The following is a 23131-nucleotide window of genomic DNA, read 5'->3' as shown; positions in this document are numbered from 1 at the left end:
TCCTTCGTCCTTTAGCCCTAAAGATGCCGGCAACGTTCGTATTGCTACTTGCGCATGGCACATTTCCTTGGAGATGCTACAGGGACAAAAGCTTACTTTTCGTAGACTCAGGGTTTCATTCTACCAATGGCACAAAACAAGAAAATTCCACCCAGGGAGAGAGACGAGGCATTTCTAACTTATAACATCACCACTACATGCAAGCCCATGCTACATTACTAAGCAGCATGCGGCCTCCTCTGCGTGCATGTTACCTCTGAGGTGACATGTTGGGCTATTTCTGAGCGATAATCACCATTTAGAAAGGTGTGAAGGCTTTGACATAGGCCTTGCAAATTGTTGTACAGCGCGAATAATTTGCGAGAGAGAAAGTATTATGGACAGGGTGGTTAGTACACAACACCACCAATCCATTTATTAAAACCACCACTGTACCCAGAAGGCAAAGATTGGCACAGATGGCGTGCAGGACTTAAAAGGTGCCCTGGAACCACAGCTCACGAATCTAACGCACGATAATCGCACGATCACTTCGGTCACATATATTTATGTTATTGCAGTCAGAGCCAGCGAATGCTCGCAAAGTCAGGCCAGCCGAGCTAAAAACCGCACATGCCTGCAAACATCGGAACCTACTTCTATATACAGATTTCCGTACGCTAACGATACATCGCTTATACGTACAGATGCACACCACCTGTTGCGCTTCCGTATATAAGCGCAGGGTCGCAATCTCTAAGATGCTACCGTGAAAACGCAATGCATATTTGCTGTCGCAGATGAAATTACCGGAATTATATACACGACCTGTGCTACGTAGCTACTACCATGCCCGTCGATCACTGAGCAGATATTTTACAAACATAGGTACAGAGCCACACCTTGAGGTTAAACAATCGCAGCACCACTGTCACGAAAACAGACTTCAGGCCAACATGGCCCAATATTCATGCTAATTCACGGGGTTGGTCCTCGGAGCACATTGTCTTATTGGTTCAAGCTATGCTCCACAGTGCGAAGCAAGATGTGCGACGGAGAGTTTCTTAATTCCCCTGCAGGTCATTAGAGGAGGAGCTTAAACATGGTTTCACAAAGCCAGAAAACAAGAATGGTACTGTTCCCTGGTCTAAATTACGCAGTTTATAAAAAAAAAACACAAACAGCTTAAGCTCCTACAAGGGCATCCCAGAAGGGTACCCTCGACATCGGGTATAGTTCGGTACTGAATTTCAAACCATGTACACTGAAAGGATGCTGCAGGTTTGGAGTACTGCTTGCAGCAGCGAAGTCACGAAAAAAACGAACATTTCCTTTCCGGGTTCATCTTGGTCCCCTTCGCGCATTTGTAGACGTGGGCGAAGAGCTCGGAACTTCTTACGATCTTGTTGCAGTCTGCCCCGCTGGGATTCCGGGCGCCAGGGCTCGCACAGGTCAAGAAGCACAAGGTCATGAAGAAGACGTGCTCGGCGGGCAGCTTTTCGGTCAGCGCCAGGTTGTCGCTGTCCCTATGTAGGTGAGAAGCTGCGAGTGCGGAGTAGGTCACCTCCAGGGCAGGCACCTCGGGGAACACACTCGAGTTCTCCCCGCCCTGGTGGCACTGTTCGCGGGCGAGGTATGCTGCCAGCGTAGAGTTGGACAGGATGGTGCCGCCGACCGCGGTCCCGTTGGCCGTCCACCTGATTCCTTCGCTGTCTAGCGCCTTGACCAGCTGCATGGCCATCAGGAAGAACAGGCCGCCATACAGCATGGATTTGGTCCCGCTGCTGTAGAACGCGGGAGGTGCCGCAACGCCGAGTGACATCTTCGCGGTGTTGGATACGTAGTCGTAGTCGGCGTATTCCGGGAAGTGGTTTCCCAGAAGCAGCATGGCCTCGTCGTATTCCTGCGTCCTCTGTACCGCGATAGCTGCCTGGCGTGTTGTGACCCAATAATGAGCAAAGGATGGCTGATTATCAGGAAAACCGGCGTATATTTTTTCCAGTTCCCCGTCCTTGAGGAGCGAGGCCGGTGGCCAAAGCGCATTTTTTATGGCCATGAGCTTCACTGTCGCCGACGCTTTGCTCTGGTCGTCTATCCAGGGGGCACTTTGGACCTTTTCCACGGCAGCCGAGATGAGGCCGTTGAAGCCGGTGTTTATGGTCTGGCGGTCTCGGTCAGTAAATCTCGCGAAGTAAGCGAGTCCAAGAACGAGGACCCTGAACGAGGCTTCCACGTGGTGAGCGCAGTACACTGGAAGCAGCAGCTCTGCTTTCTCCTGGCTTCCATAGTAGCCGACGAGCATGGAATAGTCGGCCGGAATACTCATGTACTGCACCACTAGCCACGATATGTGCTTGTTCAGTTGCACTGTGCCGTATTTGGTCATAAAATTGGCTAGGGCTTCAAGGAGCGAGACGTCGCTGACAATAATCTCATCGTCGACGCTCAGGGTCGGTTCGAGTGAAAGACCAATCTGGAAATCCTTGACCCACTCGGCCGCAGAAGCATTTGGTACGTGGGAGGCAATATCTCCGAATAAGAACAAGGCCGGTCTCTTCTTGGGAGACATTGATAGTTGATAGAGGGTTTCAATTATATTTTCTTCCATAATGCGAATTTCATTGATGAGAGTTTCGTTCCCCTGAGGTCGATCAGGGCTGCCGTCTGGGTAGAAGAGCAATCGGAACTGCTCCCAGTACTTGATGTACGCCTGCTTGACTGCGCGCTGGTGATTGCGCAGTATTGGTAGATATAGACCTGGTCTGACGAATATGCGGCGCTTGCCGGATGACGATGACCGCAGCACATCAACAGTGATCCAAAATGACCACTGCCACTTGTAGCTAAGGGCCACGAACATTGCCAGCGGTGACATTTGCTTCGCGGGCCTCTCCGGCCAGTACAGACCGTACTTTTCGAGCATGCCTCGGATCCACGTCATCTGGGAGGCGTTCTTAGGGTAGTCCCTCCTGCACATATCGTACATGGCCAGCGGCTTTTTTCCGGCGGGCACCGTGAGCGAGCCTTTGGTTAGTGTGTCGGCGAATAGGTCGTACCAGGAGAACCGCAGGTCGTCTATTGCCGACCTGGCCAAGTCGCGGTGTGCCTTCGAGGGCTCCCACGCCGAGCAGACGAATGCCGCATAGTCCTCGCAGGGATCGAGTTCCCAATTGAGGTGCGTGGTGAGAAGCGCCGCATGTCGGTCGCAGTCCGCGGTGTGGCAGAAATTCTGGATGACCACCTTCTGGTTTGAGATCATGACCAGCAAGATGACCAGGGAACCGAAAAGCAGTCCGGTCGCAACGCACACCGAGGTGATCGTGATGTCACTATTGGTCCGGACGCTCTTCGGTTTCCGCCAGGTTGACGGATCTGGAGACCGCGCCTGCGGGCATCCGATCAGCTTATATTAGTAAGTGGCGGAGAGACGGGGGAAACTGCGGCCATCTTTGCTAAGAAGATAGAAAATTCTGACATACCGATTTTGCTATTTCGAAAACAAGATACAAAACAATGATAAGGACACGATCAAGCGGGTACAGTAGATTGCTGTGCTTCCAACTGTAGCTTCGGGAATTTTAAGTGTACGTAAGCATATCATGACCAAGTCTGTGCAAACAACGTACGTAAATGTTTGCCAGATGTAATCGAGCAACGGTGGTTTGTTTCTTAGCCGCGCAGCGAAGCACTTAAGGCAGTCCTTAAGCTCTGAATGGGGGTAAAGTAAAGTGAACCCTTGTTCTCACGTTTCAACACCTATCGGTATTTAGGGATGCAAAGGCTCCGTTATACGGTTGAAAAGGAAAAACCATTTTGTTCGCTTACTTTTGTCAAAGGAGGTACAGGGTCGGTCAAAGGTTCCCAGGCCACTGGGTGTGATTTTGAGCGCTATAGTCGGACAGTCTAGGCACCCCGAAGCCTAAAATCTCTGTAGAGGATAGAAGTTTCGTTCTCAACTCTGAGAAACTTGATTCCTTTTTTTTAAGCAGACCCTCTGGCCTGGGAACTTTTGACCAACCCTGCACTTGTTTTTAACATACGTGTTCTCCCTCCTAAAAACTCGTAGTGCACTCGAATGGCAGCCGAGTTAAAGAAGGTAGTTGGGAGGTACGCCTAGTCCTCAAGGTAGTTTAGAAGAACTTTTTGTTGGGCTAGACGGTGCATGTTGTAAGAAAAAGAACAGTAGCGCTTGTGTTCGTCTTGATTGCGCTACTGTTCTTTTTCCTCAAGGTAGGAGAGTGTTGTGTACGCACCAAGGTGTCGAGGTTGGCCATCGAGGTGAGCAGTTCCGCTGTCGACAGCTTGCGGCTCCAATCCGATTCGGGTCTCCGCTGGGCGCTCCGACTGAAGCGACTTCGCCCTCCCTGCGAGTTCGGGTCTTTCATCACCACGTTTGAACACAAGTGCCATCAGTTAATTCAACTTCACCGCAAGGATGAATTTCTTTCGTGATGGGCATGTTGAAAGCATGAAATGATTCTGCAGTCTCTATGGCGCTGATCACATAAATATTTAATAGTAAAGTTTCGGACTATACCGACAACTAACGAGAAATTTCGTATATGTGAATAAAAAATCATCCATTGTTGTTCTTCGATAGAAAACTTAAGAAGACTAAATTTCTTGACGCGTGGGCATGCTATTTGTGCAGAAAAGAAATTATTACTGTGAATCGAAACATTAAATGACGCCTGAAAGAGTAATGAAGTCTTGGAAGAACGACTAATGATATTCCGCGCATCGCTTGTTTTCGTGCCTTGACTATTAGGGTAATCGAAAGGAACTCATATAGAGCGTAGGTGGGGTCGTATACCACCTCGCGTTTTGCACTTGTTCAGAAATTCTAAATGTAAAATGGTGTCGAGAAAAAAAAGTCCGTCACGTAGCACGAATCGACAGCATCAGGTACGGTGGAACGCAAAGCTATAACGTTGTCGTCGCCACCTCAGCGTTAAGCTCAGTGCAGTGGGAAAACATCCCCCCTCCCCCCCGTGACCGGCAATTATTGGTGTTTTCACTGCGCAGTGGCAGCATTACACAGGATTCTTGAGAGTCAATTTGCCTCTTGGCTGGCATTCATTACGCTTTTTTTTTTCTCCTAGTATCGAGATTTTTGGACTCAGTTTTGCGAAATACGTGTTCCGTTCATATTTCCCCTCAACATATACGTCAGCTTTCTAATCTGCACTGCTTCTTGCTTCTTCTTAATTAACGTCAATATTTTTAGTTATCATCACATGCCGCATGGTCCGAACTTGTAGCCCTTTTAGTGCTCTAGCGCAGGATGGGTCACTAGCCGAACAGCCCTTATGTCCAGGTGAAGCTCGTAGTAACTCGGGTAAGCTCGGGTTAGCTCAGAGGAGTGTCGCGCCAGCTGCAGCCTAGGGGGGAGAGGGTGAGAAACGCGGTTGCGTGCACATGTCCATGCCTGAAAGAACATGAAAGGAATGAGATCGCCGGAGGAATCTGCAATGCAGCAAATGCTAAATATGTATGAAGCCGGTCCTTCGACAGATTCGGAATCCGAACGACGCGTACGGCGAGCTGAACAGCAACGCAAAAGAAGACAGCACCAACGCGAATAAACCGAATCAGCAGGCATAGCGAGGCGGCAGGCTGAAGCAGAGCGGCGAAGACAGTAAACCTTGTTCAACGGAATGGGGAAACAGATGAAGAGCGAGAAAGAAGAGGCGAATGATGAAAGCGCCGGAGGAATGTGCAGTAGAGAGGCCAGTACAAATGGCATGAGTGACCGCCGAGAAGCCAGAACGATAACTCAAATCGCAACGAACGACTCAGTCAGCTCATAGCAAGATAGAAGCCCAGAACGACTGCAATAACATTAGGGTGCAACTCGAATTTTCTAGTTTATGTTAAGCTAAACAAAGATAAACAAAGCTAAACTAAGGAAATTTGCTATCGGGTTCTAATTGTTTTGTTGGCCTACTGTATCTTCCGCTCCATAGTGCAATAGTAGCAACGTACAGGCGCGGACAAAAGTAAACGGAGCACGCAACTGTCTTCGAATATTTTTCACGCGTCACCTAATTGAAATTTCCAGCAGCGGTACGCTCATGCTGGTAGCGGAGGTTGGTGGGCTTTCTTGCAGACAAACAACGCTTCTTCATTACCAATGGAGAAAGCGTGATTGCACTTCGAACGTAATAGCGTGCTCCGTTTACTTATGGCCGCGCCTGTACAATTGTTATTACTCTCGTTTGCAGTGTTATGGTGTAGCTCATAATTTGAGAGTGGTAGTTAACTGCACTACACGTCATTCTTATCCCCTTGCTGGTTTCGGTTTCCTGCCCGGGAGGAGCCATGGGTGCTTGATATAAATCGATGCACGCCGTAACTCCTGGATCTTATAACCATTGGCCTAGAAAAAAAGCAACCGGCGCGTATCCAAGCAAAAGGATTTACCGCGTCTGTCTCGGTGCAGCGAACAGTGGTGACGGTCAGCGGCAAGTCCGCATGCATCGCTGATAAATCTCCGGCTGCCTCCCCCAGAGGCGCAGGTTCGCTGGACACCTGCTGCACCTGCTCTTGTCCTTCGCCCGTGGTACCTGCGGAGGCGGGCTTCGGAACTGCGTCTTCCGGTCGCTCGTCTTGCTGCCTGTTGGTGGCGCCCCCTTCGCTGCTCTCTTTCGGGGCGCTGGAGGCGGCATCCTTAGTGGTCGCAAGGCCATCCTGAGCTTCGGTGCCAGCGGTGGTCAGCTGCACCTTCCCGCTCACGTCGGCCTTGGAGCCACGTTGAAGTCGTTCGCGCCGCTTCTGTCCCTTGCGGCGCTTTCCGCTTCGTTTGGACGACGTCACCTGTCACAAGAGCAGTTGAGAAGGCCCAAGCTGATACGGCATCCTGCGGCGCTAGCTAGCAGCTGTCCTAGGTCCCTGGTAACAATTGCGGCTGTTTTATGCCGATATTGATTTCTTAGTTCCTGTACACTTTTGGTTTATTGGGGTTTAACGTCCCAAAGCAACTCAGGTTATGAGGGACGCAGTAGCGGTGGGCTCCGGAAATTTCGACCACCTGGAGTTCTTTAACGTGCGCTGACATCGCACAGTACACGGGCTTCTAGAATTTCGCCCCCATCGAAATTCGGCCGCCGCGGCCGAGATCGAACCTGCGTCTTTCGGGTCAGCAGCGGAGCGCCGTAAACACTGAGCCTCCGCGGCGGGGAAGTTCCTGTACTGGCTTCGTATAGAGCACGATTACTATCCACATCTGCGCATGCGCCTGACAGAGCGCACGTGTACAGGCATGAGCTATATGACAAGCAACAAACGGTCTGCATAAAATTGTGAGTTTTGTTGTCATTGCTCCACTAAATTTCTTAACGACTTTTTGATGCTACGCGGCAAGGATAAAAATAGGAAACACAGTAAACTGCGCTTGTCACAAATATTTATGGAGTAAACAGTAAACGAATGCCCAAACTTTGTTCCTTCTCATATTTGCCACAACAGTGTATGTATAGGCTTCCCTGCATTTAAGTAGCGCCTGTTTTGTGCTGCACTGTGTAAAAAAATGGAATTGTTTTAAAGTAGTCAAACCGAGTAGACGTGCGGAAGCATGTGTTAAGCCTAGCTGGCCCATGGTTTTGCTCATGGCTAAGTCGTCGGCACATCTGGCGACGATATTAGACTCAGGGTAAGCTCTGATCGAGGTTAAGCTCATCTGATCAGTTCGCGTCGCAGATGGAAGTTGATGACGGCAATGACGTGCAATGCACAGCGCGAGAGTGTGATGCAGTTTAACAGGAAGCTTGCTACATTCAAAACGTTCCGGAGTGCGACTCAACTGTGGCGGCAGGCAGGCATGTTTGCCGGGTCATTCTTTGCACTAAGGGTAAATACATGGACAAGGCGCTGTTCTCTGCAGTGTTTCTTGTCCCTAGCTTGTGTTGAGCTAAATTACTGTCTAGAAATGTGCATCTATTGCACCAGTGGCAAGTTTTAAGACACCAACCCGCTCTCATAAAAAGAGATAGATGAACCTTCTCGATATCGTTGACAGCGTAGTCCGCGAGTTCCTTATGAGTTAGGCATGCCCAGATAACATTCGTATAGCCCAGCATGTATGCTTTCTACCAGCCGGTTTCCTCTCATCCCTTGTACGTTCCACATAACGAATGGTATCGTTGAAGCGAGACTTATTGAGGGAGTGTGCTGTGTGAGCGCGGTAAGATACGTTAACGTGTATGTGTTCGAAGGATGGTTGGTTTGGTTTGGTTTATGGGGTTTAACGTCCCACAGACACTAAGGCTATGAGAGACGCCGTAGTGGAGGGCTCCGGAAATTTCGACCACTTGCTTGTAGTGTGTGTTCTGTGCGGTTACCGCACGCTTTTCTGTATTTGAGCGTGTGGCTATAATTAAAACGATTCGTAAGCTCACTACACAGTTAATACCCAGCGAGAGGCCACGCAATTTACAAGAAGCGGCTGAATGTGGACGACCTTGTGTGTTGCGACATAGGACTCCTATGCAGTTAACGCAATAGGATTTAATTAAAGAAGAAATAGGAGGTCTGGTGCATTTGATTCATTGACTGAAATACTAACGCCAAACAGGGCGAGGGTGTGTCCCGTCGGTATCTTTTCGCTGTTCCTTGTGTTTCTTTTAGCGCTAGTAACCACGTTTCATTGAGTAAATCCAATAGCAATTAAATCGCCTGCGCAGCCGTTGCTGTAGTGAAACCCACTTAAGACTGCCAGCGGCATCTCTCCCGTGCACGTACAGATGCAGTCGTTGTTGAATCGTCCTGATCCGCCGCTCGAGATGACGTCGCACCAATCATGACCGGTTCACCGAGCCCCTCCTGCTGCTGCGGTTGACCAGCCGCGATCTCCACAGCCGCTGCCTGCGCGGGTTCCTCCTGGACTTCGTCGGGAGCTGCATCCGTTTGGATTTCGTGCTGGACGCCGCTAACAGCAGCGGTGGGGTCCCTGTCCGGGGGCTTCGAGTCGGTGACGCCAGTGGTCATGTTGGTCTGCCAGGGTCCGGAGCCAGGAGGGAGCGTCGAAGCCTTGGACTCGCGGTGTCGTTTTTCGCCATGTCCGTGCTTGCCACCCGCTTTGGGCATGGCAACCTGACGCAAGGAAATCCTGGCTGTAAGACTTCGAGATGAAGCGGATAACTAAAATAATTATCTCGGCCATCACCAACTACATCTTGGTTATATCACCAACTCATAGTTAAATAGTAGAAAAGACAAATACACAGGTGCTAAATCAGGACAGGAGAAGTGCTGGAGGGGAAAGTAACTGAACCCGGGAGCTATGAGTACCATAACCTCTGAAAGATCTGGGCTATGCAGTAGGGCTCTCGTCAGCTAACACACTGGCGTTGCTAAAAGAGCCACGATACATATGACCGAGAGCAAATGTGTTGGCGTGGAAACTTGACAAGAACGATATGACGTTAGAGCCACTGGCGTCAGTCAGCGGCATGCATATTTTGGGTCCACGCAAGCCAGACTCAGCGACCAGCCTAACGTCGAGCTTGCGCCTAGTTGTTTTTGCCTTAGTGACATGGCGCAAACCCACGACGGGGATAGGCCAGGGTTCAATGAGGAGGGCGAGGAGAAGAGGGTAACTGGTGCCAAGCTAATGGTTGAGCATCGCTTTTCGCATCTAAATATGTGTCAGAAATACCCCGCCGACTGCCGGAGAGTTCAGGCACGGTCTGCTAAAGAAAGTGGGGAAGGCTATCCTCGTCCGTACCTCTTAGAAGTAAGGTGCTGCGGCGGAGAACCGAGAAAAGACGTAGACTCGAGTCGGTCGCTGCGTTCTTCTTCGGCGAGCTCGTGGACCGTGTGCACGCGCCACGGATATCTTCTTCTTCTTCCTCTTAAGAATGGCTCATGCCCACACGGGGGCATGTGCCAAAACAACAGCATGGGGGGATTGGCCAAGGTGTAGTGGCATAAACGAGGAAATTTCCATAGGCGATTACGATGTCTCCTTCAGCCTTTCTATCTTGGCTAACGACCCCATGCGACATGGCGCGTCCAGCCGCTCAGACAGGCCATTTGAAAAAAAAAAAAGCGGTAGAAATTTTGTTTTGCTTGTTTTGCACACGGTAGCAATGATGAAACACTAAATTCTCCCATCACTAGGGGCCCTGTTTGGAATGTAAGGGTAGACTGATTTCGTGACAAAGACCTGATTATGAGCTGCGCGCCAGGCAACCGAGAAAATGAATTTTTCTCCTTTCTGCATGTGCACCAAACCGCGGCCAATCCCCCATAGCGGGTATCTGCCATCGCTTCATAGGCAACAACTTCTTCCCAGTTTGTGCGTTGTGCCCATGAACACAACGGGTTGTTATCGACCGGTGGCCATGCAATCTTTCTTGATATTACATGACAGGGATCACATATAACGCGAGAAACGGCGAGAAGTTGTTCAGGCTCAATTTTTAACACAATGTACGACAGAAAAGGAGTACTTCTCGTTACCTGTAGCGCTGGTCTGATGAACTCTGTCCTGCACTGAAGTTAGAAATGGCTGTCCACTCTTTTCCTTCAAATTTTATACGTACGACTTATCTGCGTTGTAATACTGGGAGCCGCCGCGGTGATTTAGGGTTGGCGCTCGGCCACTGGGTCGGAGTACCCGGGTTCGAACTCGATCTCGGCGGCCTTGTTTCGATGGAGGCGAAACGCAAAAGGCGCTCGTGTGCTCTACGATGTCAGTACACGTTAATGATTCCCATTTGTTCGAAATTATTCCGGAGTGCTCCACTACAGCACCTCTTTCTTACTTCTCTCCCACCTTCCTTCACGGCGTGATTGAAGTATCCACTGAGAAGTGAGACAGTTACTGCGTCATTTGCTTTCGACGAAAACCGGTAATTACACCGCAGTTTTAAACGCGCATGGCCATTTTGGTTGTTTTGAATTCCTGGGAAAAGGAACTACATCATCCCAGCCTATCAGTTTTCTTGACAAACTTCCACGAAACACTAATTCAGCATCTATTACAGCATAATCGACCACATCCATGAACTGCAAGTTATACGGAGTTCGCGTGACTCTTTATGTCATTATAAATAAGTAACGCGTCAGGCAACCTGTCAAAATCTTGCGTCGAATTCAGTGCACCCTTCCATTCCAAGGCACGTCCCAAGGCAACTAGAAAAAATTGGCTGTGGTTTAATTCTGGTTAAACCTGGAGGATTGCGAAAGCAACATGTGCACGTAGCCATATATTAAGGCGAAAGCCTTTAATGCCTCATACTGTCGTTAGCAGCCGTGTCGGCAGCCGTGTCGACAGCCGTGTCGACAGCCGTGTCGGCAGCCATGTCGGCAGATGTGTCCGCGTTTTGACGCGTGTCCACCAAGACATGTGAGACAGTTACTGCGAAATTTCCTTTCCTCAAATAAAATCTTCAGTTTCGTCATTACGGCTCCTCTTTCTCTTTCTTCTTACACTCCCACTTCCTCCCTTCCTGTTCGTTGCAGTTCAGGTGTCCACCGAGATGACAGAGAATTACTGCGCCATTTCCTTTCCTCAAAAAGCGTTGCGTTCAAAAGGCAAGGCATTGCGCCGAACGGGTGGTGGCGTTCGTGGACTGCCTGGCAGCGCTACAACACGCTGTCGCGTTCCACTCCTAAAGCCGAAGCTTAAGCGTCATTAATTAGCACTCAATTATTACTTAGTCAATAATCCGTAATTCGCCTCAATTAGTAATTTATCATTAGTTCGTCATCCATTAAGTGTGAAGTCATCCAGTGTCGCATAGGCAAAGTGGTGCGGAAAACGCTTTCGCCTCTACGCACTTTAGACAGTCGAAGTGCCCCCTGAATTTTTTGTTGCAGTCGAAGTGCAACAGTCGAAGTGCCCCCTGACAGTCGAAGTGCCCCCTGAGCTACACTGCCAACAGTCTCGCCGTATCGCGTGCTCTTGCACGATGAATGGCTAGACTGGCGAAGGAGCGGCGGTGTAGCTGCTAGCAGCTGCCACCGCCGACGCGCTCGTTCTACCGCTACTGCGTGACGTCACGGTTGCTATGCACAGCTACGCCCCCCACCGGCTGCTAAGGAGAGGAGGAGGATGTCCACTACTGGTTACAACGGACAACGGCGACCATGACGACGCGAAACGCAGAAACGGGCGCCTAAGAGCTGCGCTCTAAAAAACAAAGGCGCTGCAAGAGCAGAGAGCTACGCAGCATCGCGTGAAATATACATCACTTATATTACACCGCATGTGCGCAGAATTGCTACGCTCAGAGCAGGCAGCGAACACCATGCGTATACTGCCTTCGGCTTAACTATTGTCATCATCATCATCATCATCATCAGCCTGACTACACGCACTGCAGGGCAAAGGCCTCTCCCATGTCTCTCCAATTAACCCTATCCTTTGTCAGTTGCCACCACTGTATCCCCGCAACCTTCTTAATCTCATCCGCCCACCTAACTTTCTGCCGTCCCCTGCTACGTTTGCTTTCTCTTGGAATCCACTCCGTTACCCTTAAGGACCAGCGGTTATCTTGCCTTCGCATTACATGCCCTGCCCAAGCCCATTTCTTCCTCTTGATTTCCACTAAGATGTCATTAACCCGCGTTTGTTCCCTCACCCACTCCGCCCGCTTTCGATCTCTTAACGTTACACCTATCATTTTCCTTTCCATTGCTCGCTGCGTTGTTCTTAACTTAAGCTGAACCCTCTTTGTTAGCCTCCACGTTTCTGCCCCATAGGTGAGTACCGGTAGGATACAGCTGTTGTATACTTTTCTCTTCAGGGATATTGGTAAGCTACCATTCATGATCTGAGAGAACCTGCCATATGCGCTCCACCCCATTCTTATTCTTCTAGTTATTTCCCTCTCATGATCCGGATCTGCGGTCACTACCTGCCCTAAGTAGACATACTCTCTTACTACTTCCAGTACCTCGCTACCAATGGCGAACTGCTGTTCCCTTGCTAGGCTGTTGAACATTACTTTGGTTTTCTGCATGTTAATTCTTAGCCCCACCGTTCTGCTCTGCCTGTCTAACTGATTGATCATGCTTTGCAGTTCTTGTCCTGAGTGGCTTAGCAAGGCAATGTCATCAGCGAATCGTAAATTACTCAGGTATTCTCCATTAACTCTTATCCCCAACTGTTCCCATTCCAGTCCCCGGAATACCTCCTGTAAGCAGGCAGTGAAGAGCATTGGCGAGATCGTGTCTCCCTGTCTGACACCTTTCCGTATTGGAATTTTATTGCTGACTTTATGGAGGACTATAGTAGCTGTGCAATCGTTATAAATATCTTCCAATATTTTCACATAGCACTCTTCTACACCCTGATTCCGCAATGCCTGCATGACCGCTGAGGTTTCCACTGAGTCAAATGCTTTCTCGTAATCAATGAAGGCTATATATAGGGGTTGGTTATGTTCTGCGCATTTCTCTATCATCTGATTGATAGTGTGAATGTGATCTATTGTCGAGTATCCTTTACGAAAGCCTGCCTGATCATTTGGTTGACTAAAGTCCAAGGTTTTCCTGACTCTATTAGCGATTACCTTAGTAAATACCTTGTAGGCAACGGACAATAAGCTGATTGGTCTGTAATTCTTCAAGTCCTTGACGTCTCCTTTCTTATGAATTAAGATAATGTTAGCGTTCTTCCAAGCTTCTGGTACTCTCGAGGTCACAAGGCAATGCGTATACAGGGTGGCTAGTTTTTGTAGCACAATCTCTCCTCCGTCCTTCAACAAATCTGCTGTTACTTGATCCTCACCAGCTGCTTTCCCTCTTTGCATTGCTCCTAAGGCTTTCTTTACTTCCTCCTTCGTTACTGGCAGGATGTCCCATTGCTGTGCTCGACTGCCTCCCTCAGTAACTTGATTAGATTCGCTACTGTATAGATTTTTGTAGAACTCTTCGGCTAATTCAACTATCTTATCCATATTGCTGATGACATTGCCCTGTTTGTCTTTTAGCGCATACATCTGATTTTTACCTATGCCCAGTTTTCTCCTCACTGATTTTAGGCTACCTCCGTTCCTTAGAGCATGCTCGATTTTCTCCATGTTAAACTTTCTTATGTCCGCTACCTTGCGCTTATTTATTAACTTCGATAGCTCTGCTAGTTCTATCCTGTCCGTGGAGTTAGACGTCCTCATGCTTCGACGTTTCTTAACTATTGTAAGGTATCTTAAATGCATGTTGTCCTCTGTCCTGTTGGTCCTGCGAGCCACCAGCCCGTTATTGGATGCGGGGATCCGCTGAAAACTGTGCAGATATGTCCGTTGGAGAACACTTACAGCACAAGTTCATAGCTGCGAAGGGGATACACGGGTGTTAGGCATCTGTCGCGGCTTCATGCGAGCGCTGCAACGGGCGCTGAAGGTACGCAGGGGACACGCGCACTGCCTTTCAAGCCGTGAGAAGCAGCAGCACCACCCTTCACTAGCAACCTCCCCAACTGGACTAACACTTGCAGCAGCGCAAATGTTAACGTAGTTCTACAGTTAATAATAGCACAGAATACAATCCACCATCAATGTTACTGTCACCACAAGCACATTGGTTCACTGTAGTCACTAGGCGCACGTAACCCAAACCATATGAGGCAGTGCACAATCTCACTTGCGTATATGCCAGTCAGGCCCAACACCGCAGCAAACAAAAACAACGAAAAAAACGACGCTGCATTCTGTTACGTGTCCGCGCAAGAGTCGTACAAAAGATTTCGACAAGTCCTTCATTACATCCAGGAAAGGATGCAACTTCCGCACTCCAAAAAATAGCATATGAAGACAGCATGCAGGCTGAATATGCAGGGATAAGGTATGCAACAAAAATAAAACGCGTGTATTCCTGAGGCATTTTACCGCAGCGTTAATTGCAAACAGTTGCTTAATTAGCTTGCTTAAAAAAGGAACATTTTTTCTCTGGGTTCATCTTGCTTCCTCGCGGACATTTGTACACGTGGGCGAAGAAGTGAGAATTCCTCACGACCTTGTTGCAGTCTGCCGCACTGGGGTTCCGGTCACCGGCGCTCGCACATGTCAGGAAACACAAAGTCATGAAAAAGACGCGCTCTTCGGGAAGCTTCTCACCGAGTGCGGAGTCGCCGCCGTCAGACTCTAAGCGAGACTTATTGAAAGCGGAGAAGACGACCTCCAGGGCGGGCACTTCGGGGAACACGCTCGCCTTTCCCGGCTCATGCTGACACTGTTCGCGAGCGAGGAATGCTGCCAGCGTGGAATTGGACAGGATGGTGCCGTCTACCATGGTCCCGTTGGCTGCCCACCTGATTCCTTCACTGTCCAGAGCCTTCACCAGCTGCATGGCCATCAGGAAGAGGAGGCCACCGTACAGCATGGCATTGGTCCCACCACTGTAGTACGCGGGGGGGTTGGCCATGCCGACTGCCAGCTTGGCGGCGTTAGAGACGTAGTCGTAGTCGGCGTAGTCCGGGAAGTGGTTGCCCAGCAGCAGCATAGCCTCGTCATATTCCGGCGTCTTGTTCATAGCACTTGATGCCTGTCGTGTTTCGACCCAATAGTGGGCGTAGGATGGTTCTTTCTCAGGAAAGACGGCGTAAATTTTTTCCAGCACATCGCCCTCGAGGAGTGAGGCCGGAGGCCAAAGCGCATTTTTCACGGCCAAGAGCTTGTCCGTCACTAACGCTTTGCTCTGGTCGTCCATCCAGTAAGCATTTTGTGTCCTCTCCACGGCAGCCGAGATAAGGCGATTGAAGCCGGTGTTTATGGTCTGGCGGTCACGGTCAGTAAACCTCGTGAAGTAAGCGAGTCCGAGAACGAGAACCTTGAACGAGGCTTCCACGTGGTGTGCGCAGTATACCGGAAGCAACAGTTCAACAATCTCCTGGCTGCCATAATAGCGAACAAGGGCGGAATAGTCGGCAACAATACTGAAATACTGCACGATAAGCCACGCTATGTGCTTCTTCAGCAGAATTGCGTTGTACTTGGCGAGAATTTTCGCCACTGTTTGAAGGAGCGACACGTCGGAGACAATAACCTCGTCGTGGACACTTAGTTCCGGCTGGAGCGAAAGACCAGTTTGGAAGCTCTGGGTCCACTCGGTCGAAGATACATTTGATACGTGGGAGCTGATCTCGCCGAAGGAGAAGAGGGCTGGCGTCTTTCTGGTGGATGTGGACACATTGTACAGGGTGTCGATAATGTCTCCTTCCATTCTGCGCATCTCATCGACGGTCTTTTGGGTTAGTGGTGGCCGAGTAGCGCTGTCAGGATAGAGGAAGATGAGGAACTGCTCCCAGTACTTGACGTACGCATTAGCGACTCGGTGGTGGTGATTCCGGATTATGGGTAGGTATAGTCCCGGACTAACAAAGACGCGACGCTTTCCAGATGACGACGGGCGCAGCACGTTCACCGTGATCCAGAAAGACCACTGCCACTGGTAAGTGACGGCTACTAACATTCCCAACGGCGTCAGCGTCTCTTCGGGAGCTCCTGGCCAGTTGATACCGTACTCCATTAACTTGTCGCTGATTACCGCAATCTGCGAAGCGTTCTTAGGGAAGTTTTTTGCGCACATCTTATACATGGCCAGCGGTTTCTTGCCAGCGGGCAGCGACAGCGACCCTCTCTCCAGGGTGTCAACGAAGTGGTCGTACCAGGTGAACCGCAGGTCATCCATTGTCGACCTGGCCAGGTCGCGGTGAGCCTTAGGGGGTTCCCACGCTGAACAGACGAACGCAGCATAGTCTTCGCAGGGATCGAGCTTCCATTTAAGGTTCTGGGTGAGAAGCGCCGCGTGGCGACGGCAGTCCTCCGTGCGGCAGAATTTCTGGCTGGTGGCCCTCTGCCTTGAGATGGCGAAAAGGATGGCTAGGGTGCCGAATAGGAGGCCGGTTCCAACGCACACCGAAAAGGTGGTGATGGTGGTCCCGGTTGGGCCACGGGACGGTTTCTGGATGGGTGAGCGCTCCGGAGACCGTGATGCCTGCGGCGTGGAAGGATCTGTTATCACGACAGCTTTTGTTGGCACGACTGTGTTGCAGTTTGCAGTGTTGACGAAAGAAGAGACGGGTAGCAACACAAGAGGGCGGTACAATTTTAGCGGTTAGATTTACATGCGGAACGACGTCGTCCAAGCAAACAGCCAGGTGTGTGTTCTCTATGTGCACGTTAGAACTAGGCTCAAGAACCGGGATACAAGACAGAAAAAGTAGCAGCTATGATCACTAGAGCAGGCTGCTCTGGCCTTAGTGCGGCTTTATTTTATGGGTCTTATAGAAGCAGCGTGTCTTCGGACTGCTGAAACGAGTCAGCATTTTCGTGGTCATGATAATTTTATTGTTATTGTCATATGAAGCCAATGGCACTGGAGACGCCTGGTAGTGACCATCTCTGCTCAGCGTAAATTAGAACTATGAATAGTTCTCATTTATGCTTGTAGAAGTACCCCTATTCCCCGTAATAACAGAAGGTATCGGAAGATAAAGCACTGAAAAGCAAAACTAGCAGAAAAACCATAGGGATACGCGAACAATAATCTTTCCAAACCGAAGAAAATACGGATAGGCTATATTTACTAACGACTTGAATAATAATGCAGCTAAAATCCGAATGGGCCGCCGCGGTGGCTGGTAATGGCACTCGGCTGGTAACCCGAAACACACGGGTGCGGTCCCGGTTGCGGCGGTCGAATTTCGATGGAGGCGAAATTCTAGAGGCCTGCGTACTGTGCGATGTCAGTGCACGTTAAAGAACCCCAGGTTGCCGAAATTTCCGAAGCCTTCCACTACGGCGTTCCTCATATGCTTTGGGACCTTAAACCCTAATAAACCAAACCAAAAACCGAATCGAACATAAAGAGATCATTTGTGTCACTATAGCGATACTTATGAAAATGTTCATACGAAATGAATACTCATGCGAAATTGCGATGCCGTAGCTGCGAATCTGTAAGACATCGGGAGAATACTGTAGCTGTTCAAAAAATTGGAGGGAAGAGTCAAGCCCCTTCTTAGGTATGATGGGATAGCGTAGTGGGTTAATTCCCAAATACGCAGAACGTCATTCCCTAATTTACAATCATACATCCCTGGTAGTCCTCATATTCTTCCTGGTGCAATGGTGCAGCAGTTAAGCGATGCGCCACTGCCTTGCAATGGCAGGCGTTTTACCACCACCCAGTGGTACCACCACCTTGTGCCGCCCAGGTTGCTCTTCCCTAGCGACCAATCATTAATTTGATTGCCACCTGCCACGATGGAGAGTGTTTGCATATCGCTACTGATTTATTGTAAGCTTCGAAGTGTTTGCATGATTACTATGTTTAAAATTTTAGACATGAAAAAATGATAATGGAAGACAGTTGGGCTAGTTGGTGTGAATTCGTTAATGACTGCGACATTGCAACTAGCGTGGAAACACAAGGACAGCGACACAAGAAACCGACGGGACAGCACGCTAGACTTCAACTGACGTTTTAATGCACACATAACAGATTTTTACACTTCTATTCGGCGCATGCTCAGGACACTGTACCCCCGCCCCCTTCTCTTTATCACGAAGCAGGTTGTCAAGCAAACAGTAAAGATTTAAACCAAATTGACGCGCAAGTTTTCCGACAGATAGATTAACTCTTTTCTCGTGAGGGCTACTGAGGGTGTGCTCACGCACTTGTCCCCTGCTTTATCAATGCAAAATGCTTCAAATATCTCCCCTGCTTCATAGGCAGGGTGATAGGGAGATATTTGAAGCATTTTGCATTGATAAGGCAGGGGACAAGTGCGTGAGCACACCCTCAGTAGCCCTCACGAGAAAAGAGTTAATCTATCTGTCGAAAAACTTGCGCGTCAATTTGGTTTAAATCTTTACTGTTTGCTTGACAACCTGCTTCGTTATAAAGAGAAGGGGACGGGGGTACAGTCTCCTGAGCATGCGCCGAATAGAAGTGTAAAAATCTGTTATGTGTGCATTAAAACGTCAGTTGAAGTCTAGCGTGCTGTCCCGTCGGTTTCTTGTGTCGCTGTCCTTGTGTTTCCACGCTAGTTGCAATGTCGCAGTCATTAACGAAAAAATGATAGTAATGAACTATCCTGAGTTTGGCGTTAATCGTATTTTTCTCAATAGAGCTACCAAATTTTACATTTTATGCGGACGATTAGCGAGGAACTACTAGAAGTTCTTGACTTTAACCGAACTTTTCTTTGTCAGGGCGTTGTAGAGCTAAGTAAAGGATTCATTCCATCCATAACCATCTTGGAAGAGGACCAATCGCGGCAGTAAAGATCAGGTTCTTCTTCTTCTTTGCACCAGAGGTGCCCCGCCAGAGACGGTTGGTAACTCGAAGACTGAAGCTTATTTCTTCGCACCAGGGGTGCCCCGTCAGAGACGGTCTTGTGATCAGTTGAGATGCAGGGATAAAAAAGGCAATAACTGAAGATTTATATACAAATATTTACAGAATATACAAGTTTGATACAATGGCAAAAAGACAAACAACCAAAAGGGTTGATCTGGCTAACACTAGGGGAGGCCCCTACTCGGCGTAGCCGAAGATGCATAGCATCTCACCTTAGCGCAGAACCCCGCTTCCAGCTCCGGGGCCCGGTTTTAAAGCCCTAAAGGCCCAGCCCACATTCGGTAACTTCCAATCATGTTGCACTATTAACATGATTGGCTCTTCAAGGGCATGGCCAGCCCTCCGGCTTTTACAAGGTAGACGACACTCTCTACCACAAAATAAAATAAAAACGAACACAAACATACATTCGTGCCAGTACGTGCGCGAATCGGTACCGCGGAGCGGGGGACACCCGTACTTCCTGGCGCGTTCGCGAGCGGCCGCGTTCCAAATAGGAGACGCTTCGCTTTGAGCGCCCCCAGCCGCGTTCCGATGACCCCGCGTACACTACCGATCCCTTACACGCCCTTCCCAAGATTCTACAAAGGGCTCAAATGCCACTTTTAGAATTATAACAAGAAGGGATCGGTACGGGTCACAAAACCACCCTGTGGGTGACATACCGCAGCTACACCAGCGCTGGCACCAACAAAACCAAAAGCAAAATGCAAAATGCACACACAACATAAGCAAATTCCACAAATACACACGGTGGCATGCCTGCCGTGCGCCGTAACACGGCGTCCAAATTGGTGGGTTGCACCCGGTTCACCACCTCCAAGTAGACACCCTCGTCCTGCTCGCGAACGAGCGCGCGCGCGCACACACACACACACACACACACACACACACACACACACACACACACACACACACACACACACACACACACACACACACACACGCACGCACGCACACATGCACACACACGCACACACACGCACACACGCACACACACACACACACACACACACACACACACACACACACACACACACACACACACACACACACACACACACACACACAGACAGACACTCGCAACTTCAGCGTTCAGTAGCACTCGCACGACGTCCGTAAGTGGCCACGTGAGCCTCCTTAGTCGCACCGAGCGTCCCTGTGTGCGTTTCGAGCCACCACGCGTCTCAATCGATACGATCAACGCCCAATGGCTACTACGCTCATTAGGCCGGTGCCACAGCGGGGCGAGAGCTCAAAAGCTGGTGCCCTCCAGGATCAAAAACGTCCCGATCCTTGATGGGTCCAAACCCCTGACTACACGACGCACCTGAGGGCCCGCTGTCTCTGGCGCGCCGGTACGAACCGCGTGCTGCGTAAGGAGCATAGCCCCTGTCCAGTGTAATCATATCAGTGCGGCCGCTTCTGCCACATGGGATTTGGCGTACTGCATTACGGAACGTACTGCTCCACGCGCTGACTTTCAACGTGAAGGCCACGCACCTGCCTCCAGCTACTCTGCTTCGCTTGGAGCCATTTGTCCCGTTCCTGCACGGGCAAACTTTGACGTTGCCGTTCCCTGCTTGATAGGCATTTGCCGGCTTCGTGGCATCGTCTAACTCCGAGGCTCCATGAGCTCCCTCGCAGTCACTTGACCCGAGCTTGCCTTGCGGCAAGTCGCCACTCATTTCCGGGTCCTCAAATGACCTGGCCGGACACACACCGAGTGCGTTCAACAACTGCACGGAGCTCTGCCCGGTCGGCCCAGCAGGCCCACCTCCGTTCTCTGGCTCGGATGGAACGCTCCTGCCATCACTGACGCTACGAGGCACTTCCTGCCCTATGGCCGACACAGTGTGTGTTTGCAGCAACGCCAGATTTTCACCTGTTACTAGCTCCGTGTCAGAGGTCACAATCTCATTCATAGAGCCTGCAGGAATTAGATCACTCTCCTGCTTGGTTTCGGACAATTTGGTCTCGATTGGCCCTAGATCATCAGAATTGGGCTGTTCCTTTTCGTTGCTAGCGACTCGCGGTGGCGGAGGAGCTGTGACATTGCCGCGCCTTCAGGATTCTTGTTTGCGCTCTCTGCGGCCTTTCCTAATAAAGAGGCGCCCGCGCATATCGGCTGATTGCCTACAGCGACCTGACTGCTCTTTCCTCCACCTGTGCTTGAGAAGCATAAGCCTTTATCTTCCAGCACAGGCGGCCTCACCTCTCGGTACCCAGAGCAGTTCTCCCTCGCTAATTCACTAGCTCTCCTAGACTCTTTGAGCTCAGCGAGCTCGAGCGCTAGCTGCTGGCGCTTTGCTTCTAATACCTCCTAGACGCACATAACATCCTGAGGTTTTTCCTCGCACAGCGGCGCCTTTCCTCCATTCACTTTTGCAAGCTCAGCCTGAAAATAAGCTAAGCGCGCCTTCGCCAATTCCACTCGGTACCTCACATCGAGTGTAGGCCGGCATGAATAACCCTCCATACCGCCGTCTGTACCCCTCAACTGTCCTACCGGCTCGAACGCATGAACAGGGACGTGAACAATGCCACCAAGGAAACTCACGGTTTCGATGCGCCGATCCGCACTGCCAGCTTCCTAGTGTCAGAGTTCACCGCCACTTTCACCGGACGCTGCGATGAGCTGTCGCACGCCGCTTGTCCTGCGCACGTTGTCGTCACTTGCTGTGACCCGCCGGTGACCGTCGAGTTCTCGACGCGCTGCTTTCCTTGACCGGATGCAGTCCCGCGTCGCTGGACTACTGCCGTGGTCCTTACGTCCTTGCCGCCGTCTCTCCGCAGGTCCTTTCTCGAACGCTGCTGTTGCCTGATCGTCACCTTTCTCCCTGTCTTCAATCTTCTTCCTGCGCCGTCTTTCGATGGCCGCAGGATCCTCGTCGACTGCGCCAGTAAAGTTTCACAGGTTCTTTACTGTGAAACTTTACTGGCGCCACCACTCCCAACAGTGGTGGCAGCGGTGGGATGCTAAAGTCCCAACACTGCATTGCCACCTTAGAGGGTCATGAGAATCGGCTGACGCCATTGGCTGGAGGGGGGTCCTTTGACGGGGAAAAGCCGTTTCTTTCTTAAGTGGTATCCGACGATGCCTGCCTACCGCGCCGCTGTTCAGGGTGATGAGAGCCTTTGTACCACTCTGCGCCGCCGTTCGCCAGACGCGCCGCCATTTTGGTTTGAAGTTGGTGCCCGTTGTACGTGTCTCCCGTGTGGTCGACGACATGGTGAGGCGGCATTTTCGTGGTCTCCTGTGAACGACAGCGACCGACATTGAAAAGATTTTCGCACACCCTCTTGCAGTGTAACACTGTTCTTATCGTTCACCCGTGGGTGGGTGAAAGAGATAAGAGAATAACGGGCTGCTGCGTTTGGTGTGCACCAGCTCATGGCACCCTAGTGCTTGCAGCGCCCCTCTTCCAAGCTCTGGTTCTCTCGGCGTGCTTTCCGGGGCGAAAGGAAGAGCGAAAGAGACATGGAGCTGGACTAGCCACCCTCCACCTATATTCTAACTGAGCATCCCCTAAGACGGGAGTGCGTCGCTTTCCTGCTGTTCTGGGGTGGTATCGAGAGTCCGTATTTTCACGCAACGCCATCTCTCGCTCAGTAGGGTAAGGAGCATTTTGCCGTGCGTGGAGCATTGCCGTGGAGCATTTTGCCGTTTCTCCTGGCGGACTAGGTTTGACACATCTCTATGTGAGACAGTTAGCTGGACGTTTCTTCTTTTTCCGCGACAGCTCCCTTCCAATTAACAGAGCATACCTGCAAACTTACTTTGTCAACCTTGTTCCCAACTTAGTGGTGTCTTCTATTTTTATCGAGCGGCCTATATTGT

The 23131-nt window shown here is 50.3% G+C and overlaps 2 protein-coding genes across 2 annotated transcripts; both read right to left on the bottom strand.

Annotated features, from left to right (window-relative positions):
* Positions 1-374: 374 nt before the first annotated feature.
* On the bottom strand, positions 375-9185 carry LOC149332861 (endothelin-converting enzyme 2-like). Its single transcript, XM_089558428.1, has 4 exons — positions 8719-9185; positions 6403-6795; positions 4233-4343; positions 375-3364 (listed from the first exon to the last, which is right to left on the bottom strand). The coding sequence occupies exons 1-4, from the start codon at positions 9061-9063 to the stop codon at positions 1289-1291; spliced, it is 2925 nt and encodes a 974-aa protein (XP_089414554.1). The 5' UTR covers positions 9064-9185; the 3' UTR covers positions 375-1288.
* A 5653-nt stretch (positions 9186-14838) lies between these two features.
* LOC149332860 (endothelin-converting enzyme 2-like) lies at positions 14839-22535 on the bottom strand. The gene is made up of 2 exons (XM_089557571.1): positions 22400-22535; positions 14839-16967 (listed from the first exon to the last, which is right to left on the bottom strand). The coding sequence occupies exons 1-2, from the start codon at positions 22533-22535 to the stop codon at positions 14839-14841; spliced, it is 2265 nt and encodes a 754-aa protein (XP_089413697.1).
* Between the last annotated feature and the right edge of the window lie 596 nt (positions 22536-23131).

The sequence above is a fragment of the Amblyomma mixtum genome, chromosome 8 (genome assembly GCF_055824585.1).
Source record: "Amblyomma mixtum isolate Tamu chromosome 8, ASM5582458v1, whole genome shotgun sequence".
NCBI classification, from domain to species: Eukaryota; Metazoa; Arthropoda; class Arachnida; order Ixodida; family Ixodidae; genus Amblyomma; species Amblyomma mixtum.
The sequence above is the reverse complement of the archived record's forward strand: the minus strand, read 5'-3'. Positions and strand labels throughout refer to the sequence as shown.